At 27.2% G+C, this 12,889-nt stretch overlaps 1 protein-coding gene across 1 annotated transcript in view; it reads right to left on the bottom strand.

Annotated features, from left to right (window-relative positions):
- The window catches only part of LOC142329042 (SIN3-HDAC complex-associated factor), a 34,338-nt gene extending 28,522 nt beyond the window's left edge, over positions 1-5,816 (bottom strand). Inside the window, exons 1-3 of the mRNA XM_075373301.1 lie at positions 5,695-5,816; positions 3,779-3,932; positions 1,434-1,617 (exon numbers count right to left, since the gene is read on the bottom strand). Of these exons, the coding sequence (XP_075229416.1) occupies positions 1,434-1,617; positions 3,779-3,932; positions 5,695-5,768 (412 nt within the window). The 5' untranslated portion in view covers positions 5,769-5,816. The remainder of the gene's footprint in view (positions 1-1,433; positions 1,618-3,778; positions 3,933-5,694) is intronic.
- Between the last annotated feature and the right edge of the window lie 7,073 nt (positions 5,817-12,889).

Genomic DNA, 12,889 nt, shown 5'->3' on the forward strand with positions numbered 1-12,889 from the left:
ATTATATTACTCTTAAAAAAATTAAGACTGTGATTTCCATGAATACTGATATAATTTCAAGTACAGATGATACAGTCCATTATTCGTAAGAGTTCTTAATGCTCTCAATCCATCAGGATTTCCACTTCGTACATTGAAATTAAAATTTGGTTATTCAATTATGCTGTTCCATAATCTTCAACTTCTCAACGTGTAATGGTATCAACCTACAGATCAGAACTATGCGTAACAATATCACTGAAGCTGTAATTCTTACTGGACCAGCAACAGGAGAAATTTCATTTATTTCTCGAATCCCTGTATATCTACCATTTGAATTTAAACTTTTACAATTTCCTGTAAGAAATCTCTTTTGCTACTACTATTAATAAGTTGCAAGACAAAACTTTTAATCACAATGGAGTGAATCCCCATTCAGAGCATTTCTCCCATGGCCAATTATACATGGATTTTCCAGAACTGTAAATCTTAACAACCAAATAACATTGATACCAATGGATGACAAAGCAAGAAATGCTATTTACCCAAAATTTTCCATTTTAACTGGTAAGTTGTAAATAGCAATAACTCAGAGTAACAGCAGCAAACAATTACTAGAGCCAATTTCCAATTTTTGACATTTTATACACACATATGGCAGGATAAGGCATGCAAGGACGCTAGTGTTTTTTTCTTTTTTAAAAAATATTTTTATATTTTTGTTTTAATTTTGTATTACTTATTTTACAATAATGTAAATTTACAGAATTTAATTTTCAGTATTCTCAAATTAATTTTAATAAGCTGTTTACACATTTAAAAAAAAAAACATGATTAAAATAGTGATATTTACTTTCTTTTTTTTTCAATCCCATGTATATTAAACAGCCTCCAAAAGTTGAAAAATACAAAGGAAATTTTTTGATGTGCTCTTGATTTCCGTTTTAAAAAGATTTCACTTTTGATATTAGCTACATAAATAAAATTAACAGACTGATTTATTAACAGACTGCCATATCAAACTGAAAAACATTTGTATATTTCAAGGATTACAAATTAAAAATAGAACTATCTATCAGTTTAAAATGTTTTTTGTTACACAAAATTTCAGTTTCTTCAGCTTGGCCAGTAGATGTAGTGGTTTGTATGTTAGAACCAACCTGGTCTTGACTTCAATTCCTGGCAAAAGTCTGATCTTTTTTCACTATTCATTTCAACTCCTTATTAAAATACGTAACTGCATGCATTATAAAGTATGTTTATGTTACGTATATATATATATACTGACATTTTTATAGACTTGTAGAGTGACTTTATATATATATACACATATATTTTTAATAATTTACAATGCTAATTAAATTGACTTTCTTTACATTATACTTAATACAAAAACTAATATGTTAGAAAAATAGCACTAATTTGATATTTAATTATTAAAAAAAAATAATTACCATTAGCTTCATCGCTCATAACACTGGGGCTTCGTTCTCGAATGTCTTCGATCAGGTCTTTTTTATCTTCTTCAACATTTTCATCACAACAGTCTTCATTACTTTTACCTTTAGCTTTCCGTTTATTTTTTGATTTAAATTTATTTGATGATTTTGTACCAGGTCCTGCTCTAGCATCAACAACCTATCACAAAAGAAATCTAACAATTAATATTAGATGTACACCTATTTAACAATATATACAATAGACAAAGAACCAACAATTAACCAATTTTAAGCAAAAACTTTTATAATTTCCTTATCAGCAAAATTTCATCATAAATGATAATGTTAGAAATATTATATAACTCATCATTTATTTTTTGATAGAAATTGATAAACATGCAAATGACAACAAAAGCAATAAACAGATATACACTAAATACATAATTGACAAAATACATGAGCTACAATTTTTTTCAGGATTTCTGAAACTAATATCAGTTTATAACTATATAAAATAAAATTTTTACTATTAATGGTTGCAAATTCAGAATTAAAGATTCTTAAATAAACAGAAATAGTGTGGCTTCTTAAAAATTACTTCTAAACTATTTAAATCTGAATGTTATAACCAAATGAATATCTGTAATTTATTATAAAATTACTCATATATTATTAATAATGCTGTAATATATAAATTCTTTATTCAGATTAGAACACAATTATAAATTATGCAGACACGTAATGAATGGTAGTAAAGAATTCTACAGTTAACAAAAAGAAATTATGTCAGCAATTACCTGGAATGTTGAAAGGAAACCATGAAAAGAAAACTGTTTCACAAAACAAGCATGTGAGGGTTTAGAGTAAAAGTAAACAGGGATTTTATAAAATAAAGATTAAAAAGTATATAAAAAATTATGCTTTATATAAATTTAATAAACTGCAGGAACTTTACTTCTTTAAAAAAAAATTTGTTTGCTAAAATGGTTCTGACTTAAGCTAAAGATAATTCTTAATGAAAAACACTCTGGTCTTTTCATCATTTCAAAGTTTTATGCTATATCGCAGGAGATTTATATAATAAACAGCCAGTAAAATCTCAAAGGTTATAGCCATCCTTTAAAGTATTAAGTGCAAAAGATGCTGAAGACAACTTCAATAATTCATAGTAAGATCTAGCCATCATAGCAAACTCCACTACGACACCAAAAACGTTTATTATACAAACCTCCTACAAAAACAGATTATCACAGGTAACAAGTTAAGTAGGTTAAGAAAGCCACTGTAGTGGTCTTAAGACATATTTATAGAAAATTGATTGTCCTGAAAACATTTTGAGTGTTTAACCAGTTCATTTAATAATGTTTAATAAATCAAACGCCAAAACTAAAAGATCATCAGCAGCATATTTTACCAAATTCCATTATTCATACCACCACACACAAAATTACATAATAAATTATAAAAAGGACACCAAATAAAATACAACCTTGTTAAATTTGTGTTTCCATCCTCTCCTATTAAGATGAATTTAAACTTTCAAAGAAGAAATTGAGACATAAATCAGAGTAAACGAACTTCTAGAATTAAAATGCAGTTTGCACATTAAAACCTTGCGCCTAACAAGCTTAAAGGCCCCGGATTAGTTGTACAAGAATGCATGAGCATACTTTAGCCAATACCGATTCAACCTCTCAAACAAGACTCTGCAGCAATTTGAAGGGAAGTAGTGGTTGATTTACCTTTCTAAAACTGTGCCAATTAAAGATGACAGTAGATTTTTTTTTTCTTAAAGAAAGATAACCAAGATAAGACAATTTTATCAAAAAAAATTATAATAAGTTTAGGTAAACAGGTCTTTATCATTATTAATAAAAGGTAACATTCTTTTTTTTTAACAATTTAGTAGTAGCACATTTTAACAACGACAAAACACTGATTTATCAGAAAAGTAATAAACTGATTGCACACAGCAAAATTTGGTACATTAGTTAAATTTCAATTCTATAATATAGTTCTTACTTTTGAAAGTGTAGAAACTTTTACAAATTATTTTTTTTTTTAATAACAAAATGTTTTTTTCTACACTGAATTTTGATTATAATTTTACAAGCTGAATAATTATAATTTTAGATTTACATCCATTTAAAAAAAAAATGAATTTATTAATTAAGGCAAATTGAAAATCTAATCAGGCTTGGGTAATCATTAACTTAGTAAACTAACTTTAAATACATTCAACTGCGTAAAATTTTATAAGAACAAACAAAAAACAAAATTACAACCATAAAAAGACAAAATGCCAACGTTACTGTGACATCACTTATATAATAGCCATTAAAAAAAATGTTTACACATACATGTCTCCAGTTGCGTTGACTGCCTTCAGGAAGTTTCTTCCAGCGTTTAACCAACAACACACAAGCATTGCAAACTTCGCCTGTACGTTTTTCTTCCAACTGAAAACATTCAACGAAATCTTCTTCATATTTTTTGCTATCTGTAAACCTGGAACTACAAAAACAATTAAATCACTCACTGTCTTTTTTTTTACAGTAGCCATTTTAATTCTAGAATCATTTAAAAGTACAGATCTTATATTTTACTGCTTAGACATTTACAGAACTGTATTTAATGTGTAGAATATCCCAAATGAACTATGAACAGACAAACTACATCCCCACTGGTTGGATTAAGGCTGTTATAGTTACCATAATCATAAAAAAAGCAAATTACAATACAGCCCCACTATAACACGGCTCAATTAACCACACATACAGATATAATGCAGATTATAACCTGAAAAAAATATCTTAATATCAGAAAAAATATTGTATCCGCACTTGAATTGTTTCTACATAAGTACACATTATACTGTATTGGCTTTTTCTACTAAACAAATATTGCTTGATTTTTTGCCAATTTTTTTAATTGATCCCCGTTATGATTTAAAATTTACTTCTTGAAATAATACGGTTAGCCTTTAAAGCAGGTGTCATGAAGTCTCCTGATAACCACATTATAGCGAGGTTACACTGTATATAAAAAAATTTTGAATTTGTTTTTTAAACAGATAAAGACAAGCATTATTGTTTTCCAAAAACATGAGAAAAATTTGCAGCATTACTCATATATAAAGAATCATCACACAACAGCAAACAAAAAATAGATGAAATTCATATTATTGGATGTAAAATGAATGTCAGATGGTGCTTGAAGAGCAACATCTGCAACTTGAAGAACCATATAAGTATGCCATATAGCTTCAGCAATAATCAGCATGATGAAATGAATATGTAAACACTGATTAACAACAAAGGAACAACCACAGCATAAATTACTGTCACTGATATCAGTCTATTTATAGCTCATTAATTAAAAGTTATATGGAAGAGGTGGAAGTGTCTATGTAAAAAAAAGTACTGTGATGGATAGCATATATACCCGTAATTGAATAATATATTATTTATTATAAATGAAATTAATTAACTTAATTAATTAAATAATTACCCGAAATTGAATAATATATTATTAAAAATGAATTTAATTAACATCACCCTCACACTGTCACTGAAAATGTTGACTCCTTACCTCGCTTAACTGAAACAACTTTCAAAACAAAACTATATTTCCAACCACAAAATGAAATGAATGATAAGGTGTAGTATAGTTACCTACATTTATATTCATACTAAGAGAAGAAAGTTTAACACTTTAGAAAGTTGTGATTCATGGTCACTATCTAAAAATTTTGTAGTAATAGTACGGGCTTGTAGATGTTAAGGCATAGAGATGCTGATTAAAACTATATAAAGAAGAATGAAAAGCACTGATAAAAAATATGATCAGAAATGATGTTTAACAATATTACCAAAGTAAAAAACACCAATTTAGAAGTTATACTCTATCGACAAACATTTTTCATTTCTTGTCCAATGCTTATATATATATATTTATTAATATTTAGAATATATATCAAACTAACATGTAAATCTGACGGTTTGTTTGATACTCAATCATGCAAACATGACTGCACTGATTTTGATGAATCATTTTTTACAGAATGACATCTAGGCTAAAAAATCCTGCAATGTGAGCTTCAAACAGCATCCAAATATATATATAAAAAACAGTTACATAATATCACATGGAATGTCAGAACTCTTATATGATCTAATAACGTTTTAAAGTAACATTTACAGAGCAAATTGAACCAAGAACCCTGATATAGATAACAACATTAACCAATAAGTCCAGTATACAAATATTATTTTACCTGCTTGATTTTGCTTTACAAATGCAGCATCCAGTGGAAGACCGGTACACTTTTGGTTTATGAAAGCTGAACATTTTTAACACAATATTATTTCTCTGAACTGTCCTTAGGCCGATTCTTCCAACCTAAAAAAAAAATACAATGTAAATAGATTTTAAAGATTTTAATAAAATACATAAAAGCAATATTAAAAAACAAAAAAGTGTTTTCAATTCTACAAATCAAAAGGCTGGTCTTGATAACTGTAATCCTCTAAATTTAAAAAGTAAACAGTTAACAATCTGTTGTTATTCTCTAGATTATTATTTATTATAATAGAAATTAATATTAAATCATTTAACAATTTAAAAAATAAACTAGTAGGGTAACAAAAAAAAAAAAGAAGGAATACTTATTTCAAAAGTCTTCAAATCTGTCTACAATACTCGCTGGTTCAAACAGTTAAAAGAATATTTAATTCCACAATTTGGATCCCAACTTTGCTGGTATAGTGAAAAAAATATGGGATCTAATTATGAATAACTTCTGGGTAATAATAAAAACTGATCAGAAGCAGTGAATCCAATGATTATAGATGTGAAAACTTTTAACAGATTCTTTATGTAATTATCATCCATTTTATCAATTAACAATTTTTACCTTCTTTAGCAGTAAGAGTGAATGAAGCAATAAATTATCAGTTAGTAGTGAGGTACAAGCAAACATAATTTATTTAATTCTGCAACTGCTTTTAAATCAGTAGAAATTCACTATGAATGTGATGAAATTTATAAGCTTTTAGAAATAAATTAATAAAAAGAGAAAATGAACATAATAAATTTATATTTTATAAATTGTATTTATTACAATAAATATAAAAAAGAAAGAAATTTTAAGATACTTAATCAAGGGTTTAATGAAATCTGTACAAATGTTAATGATAAAGAGCGGAATTATTATTTAAATGGATGACATGGTGAATAAGTGAATGGAAAGTTTAAAAATAAATCATTAAGTTTATAATTAGGTGATTTTTTTCTATGGAATTTCAGGCATTCATATAGCAAAGTACACAAGATTTTTATTGAAAAAAAATTTGGCTAAATCCTAAAAATTGGGCATGCATCAATTAAAAGATGAAATTAATGAATTCAAGATAAAACTTTTACTTATATCATGACGGATGATGAAACATGAATTTCTCTTTTGTCAATGTTAGTCAAACCAACTTACACAAATACATTCAATAAGTTCATCAAAGGTAAAAAAAATTTTAACAAATCTGATAAGTACAAAAGGCCAATGAATTCTGGGATCAAAAAAGTGTCCAATAGATTGATTTTATAATCGCACACAAGAATTAGAGGGAAAGGTATATCACTGGAATGATGCTGTTCAGAAATGACAAAATAGAATGCTGAAGTCCAGAAATGTTTTCGATCATTGAATGTAGGGACATTTCCATCATTCCCCTAACATCATAACCTTGCAACAAGTCACTTCTCATAATGCCAGAATATTCTTTTTCTGTTTCTGATTATCAAAAACAGAATTATATCAGGTCATAATTATGATGTTATAGAAATTTTATTACCAGATTGAATTTATTACCATCAAAATATACACAGCATGTTTTCCATATTGGTAGCACAATTTCCTGGATATTAAATTTATTTAAGTAATAGTCATTAGTTTAACAACAACTCTTATTCATGCTAAGTTGTTCTGCAGAGTTTTTTTACTGTTCTTTACCACATCCAACATTATATAAAAGAAATAGTTTATTAAACATGGTTTAATGCCCACATTTCATCCTTACTTCTTCCTCTACTTTAACTGAATACAGTTCTCAAATAATCCAAAACTTCTGGTAATCCAATAAGGTCTCTCAATATAAATTGTAAAAGTCTCCCATAATTTGTGATTTTAAATGTGATTAGAATAATTTTAGTAACTTTAACAGCAATGGTGAACTACACCATTTATTCATAATATTTAGTCATCATGAATAAACAAAAAGGTTTCTGTATAAGTCACTTTACTTTAAAAACCAGAGATATGAACTGTACATTTTGCAGTAAGCCCAGCAGGATGCAAGGGTACTATTATTAATCACTAAATTTTGCTTGGTGAGACCAGAGATAAATCAATTATATTGTTTTACTTATTGGTTGCTTGTATTGTGATTCTGCTTATAATTAAGTTTCCAGTTTTTTTCTGCCCAGTACAGTGATTGTAACTGTAGTTTCTATACATTACATGTGAATAAAAAGCATACAATAATATTTTCCATGATAAATGTAAAATACTTGACAAATTAGGAAAAGGAATAAATGTGACTTGTTCAGCAACAAAAAAATCAACAGGAAGGTAGATAAATAGTTTGAAAGCTAAGAAAAAGGCTGACAATACTCTTGTCAACAGCGCGCATCAAATAAAAGATAAATATTAAAATCGGCCAAAATGAGTGAGCTTTTTGTTGTTGGCAACAAAAAGCAGTGTAGTGTTCATCAGGCAACGACAGAATTTTAAAAGATTTAGAAAATATTGTCAACAAAACACAAAATTCAAGTTTAATACCAGATCAAGTGTACACTGGTGAGGAGTGCAATACTTACCAGACATTTATACTGGGAAAACAAATGATTCACAAAGAAAAAGCTACAGTTGCTAAATACCATATTAATAAAGACAAAATTACAATCTATATTTTTAATATTTTTATGTATTCACTATTTCTTAATTTTAAATACAGCCCTGTTTTGTTTTCTTTTCCAAAGATGTGCTTGTTTTTATATTTTTAATTAATATTAATAATTTGATTCAACTATCTGAAAATTAGAAATTTTCATGCTCAGGGTCACATCCATAAACAACTAATTCACCATAAATAATTCTCTAGAATAGACGGTTCATTATATATATATATATATATTGAAAAATTCAAATAATTCAACATATTGACCAATGTGCTAATTAAATTAAATTGTAACAAACTAACTACTAAATCACAGTAGCGGGTAAAACCTAAAAAACTAATACCAAAAGTCACCTTTTGCAGGACCCCGCATCAAATTCTATATTTATATAAAACAAATATTAAAAAGCTTAAAATGTAGAAAATATAATATATATATATGTACTACTAATAACCACAAAATCTGTTTGAACACAATGTCATTGCCACTAATAGAATGATATAAATTTAAAATGTATTATGTCACACTTTATACAATTATAGAACTTGTGTATAGGCTGATAATGCGGGATCCAGCGAAAGTGGACAGCTAGTGTTAGTTTTTTAAAGTTTTATCTGTTACTGTGTTTTGGTGGTTAAATTATTAATTAATAGTGAATATTTATATAATATAGAGCAACAATTAAATTGTTTGTATATAATGGAAGCATAGATCTATTTGTTTGGTAAACATACATATTCAATTATACAAATTGATGTCTTATAAAATTAAACAAATAATATGAAATCAAGCATGGGATAGGAATCAATAGCAGGGAGTTTATTATAGAAAATAACAAATATGTTATCCATATCAAAAAAAGTAATTAGTAAAAGACTGAGTAATAAACTAATGAATAATTCAACAGTACTAACAAGATAAAAAAATTAGTCGATCACTAACAGATATTAAAAAAAAAAAACACAATGATTAATAAACAAGATTATAATAAATTAAACAAATGGTTGTTAAATATTTAAATCAACAAACTATATTATTTCAAAATAGTGATGAATGACATTAAAAATACAAATTCTGAAATACCAATATACTCCAATATACCAATACTTCTCTGTACATCTAAAAATATGCAACACAAAATAATATATACGATATGAAAACAGTAAGATGTGTTTTTAAATCTAATAATAGAATATGATACGTATTTTTAGAACACATGCTACTTTCATATTTCATGCAGAATCAAATAAATACATGAAACAATGAATTCCAGAATACATGAGTAATGCTTCAAAACAAAACATTACGAACTCGTAATAAAACTTAATTCTCTTACATAAAGAGCAATTAGAATGGGTAAGATAAATATGCCCATAACTGGACTTTTTTGTTCTAATATATATTTAAAGGAATAAATTTAGCAACAGGAAAGGAATTACAAAAAATAAAGTAAAATTGTTTTAATATGATAAAGTACTTTTAAAATACTAAAAAAATCATTATTAAGAGATATTAATATGAAAATAAATTATAGTAATACACTTAATGAAGTTTGAAAGTACAAAGGATATTCAAAACAATAGGAAATTAAATATCAATAAATAAAGAATTTTTTGATAAAAATGAAATCATGCGATAAAAATACAGAAACAAATTTCAATTTTGGAAGTTATCTGCTAGTATGAAACATAAGGTAGTAATTAAGAGGTTAACTTGGAATGTAAAAATTTGAGGTAACTTTTTTTATAATGATGCTGTTGTGTCTTATAATGACAGCTTGTACATGATGGAGTCTATGCAGCATATTTTTTTTTTTTGTTTGCTTGATTATATTATTGTAGCACTTCATTTAAAACTAATCAGCTTCAAACCTAGTCAAGTGTAATTTGTATGCAGAAATGGTCGCTGAATTTTGTTTCCATTAACAAAAATGATGGAAGTGAAAAATGGAGCATGAAAATTTAAAACAGAAAACTTATTCTGTACGTGATATTGAAGACAGAAAAAAATCATTAAGTTACCACCAATAAAAATCATTATAAAGAAAATTTAGGCGGTTTCTCTCTAGTTTTTGGCTTGAAAAGTTACTTATAATCCTAAGATTTGCAGATTTAGAAAAAAATTGTTTAGAACTATAAAAAAAAATTCAGGAAGAACACAATATCCATTCTGCCTACTGCAATCCCTGTCTAGTTTGTTATTGTGTAAAAGTTGTTAGTCTTTTAAATAGAAAATTTTGACACCACCTGTATATAACTCATTTTTCATACCAAAGGACTATTACTTTATCACCTGCTTGTAAGTTGAAACTACATCTTGTCAGAAAAATATTATATGACATGATAAGGTTCAAGGTACGGTTAAGAGAGAATATAGGTAAGTTTCTATGATAAAATCAAGAAACTTGTTTCCATGCTTTTCAAATGCATTCCAATTTACTGTGACATTAAAAAATGCATAATAGCATTAATGACAATCTAAAAATATTTCTGGCATTTTTATCTTCTTCTATTTTCTGAACATCAGTCATAGAAATATTTTTATGTAATGTAACAATTCACAGCAACAACGAATGAATGATATCCATGCCAAATACTAAGACTTTAAAATATGCTAAAGAATGTTGACAGGTGGATTGATAGTTTGAACGAGTTTAATTTGAAAAGAAAGTGTTACAAATAATGCACATACACAGATTTAAACAAATTAACCACCAATGATCAAGTGAAACAGTAAATGACAGTTCTATTAACAACTGAGCAGAATGCCTATGTTGATAAAATTTCAAACATTTAACATATAACTCTTCTAAAGTAAGGTTAGACAGAAGAGGCTAATATGATAATTTTTGTGGAATATAATCCAAATATTAACTGATCTCAATAAAATGTGTTACTCCAAATCAATATAAACTTATACCTAATTCAATTTATTAATTCTATAAATCCACTCATGAAATAAATATGTAACTTCAGTTCACTTAAAATTAATGTACTATAAGTAAGCATTAATTAGCAGGATATTTTAATAATTTTATGCTGTTTCAAACCTGTAAAGTAAAATACTAAACAATATTTTTTGGATCTAAGTTAACAGAATATCTACCTATGCAAGTCTATTTTGAAAAGCATTGGTAATACCAATTAACTCAGAACCATACAAATACTCTAAGTAAATAATAAAAGTTAGAATATCCACAGATAACTTCACAGAAATTCTCAGTTAATGTAAACACATCTAGAATAATGATCACAGGTCCGTTTAATAATTATAACATACAACACCACTCCCTTATAATACTGCTTCTCTATGAAAACCGATGATTGTTACAGCATGGAAACAATACAGGAGAAACTCAACAACAAAAGTCACACATAACAGACCATTATTTATATTTAATACTTACAAATAATAACTTAAAGTCAGTTGTAAATCGCTATTAATATAAATTTATATATACAACTAAAAACATTAAGTAGTATAATCAAATATAACAAAGATATTTTAGGGAATTAATGATTACCTTTGTATTATTAGTTAACCAATAATGTGATCCATAGGTGTTAAGTTCAAGTATAATTATTAATAAATTAAATATGTACGTGTATAGGTACCGAAAGCACACACAATTATAAGGTAAAAAATTATTACTTTAATAGTGAGTAAATGAAATTTGCTCGTCTTTTAAATAATTTGACCAATTGCCGCATTTCACACCACGCCGAACCTTACGTGAACACTACACCGCATTGAACAAAGGGATATTATTGAATAAGAGGTATGTAAAAATAATTTGTTTGAAAGCTACCAAAACATTTTATTCAAGTTCTGTACAAAACTCATATAAAATAATTAATTTTCCCGGTCTAGGTTAAAAGTTACAAAAAATTAGGTCTGGGCCAGGGTTTACCCTACATTTGTTGCTTCTGAGGGTAGGCTATATGCTATGCAAGCTAACGGCTTGCAGCAAGTTTAGAATGAAATAACTTATAAAAAGTTCAACGACTTGATAATTACGACAAAAACTTCAAACGGTAGTATATATTCGCAGAATCGACAGTAATCAATAAAAAATTACAAAAGTAATGTAAAATTTGTGCATCAGCAATTCGCTTTCAATGGAGTTTCGCAGGACGCCAAGGTCGGGGGATGATGAAAACTTGTACAATAACTCGAATATAAATAAAAATACACCACGTTGTAACATAAAAATACAAAAATATGATCAACCTTAAAGTAAATTACAATTAAAACAATAAATCATTAAAGATAGGTACATACAATCAATACAATAAATGGATAATCAAACGTACCTACAGATGACAACCACTGTGCAATGCAATGACAACTCTCGAACGGTTTTAGAGGCTGCGCATCTACTTTGCGCTGAAAATCAAAATAGTGAACAGTGAAGTAAGCAAATTTTTCGACTCTGGTACATAATAAAGTCGTTGTTATTGTCAAAAAAATCAAGAATTAAATAAACTTGCTATATTCAATTTTTATTATCAGAGTCT

This window comes from Lycorma delicatula, chromosome 8 (genome assembly GCF_047948215.1).
Source record: "Lycorma delicatula isolate Av1 chromosome 8, ASM4794821v1, whole genome shotgun sequence".
In the NCBI taxonomy this organism is placed as follows: domain Eukaryota; kingdom Metazoa; phylum Arthropoda; class Insecta; order Hemiptera; family Fulgoridae; genus Lycorma; species Lycorma delicatula.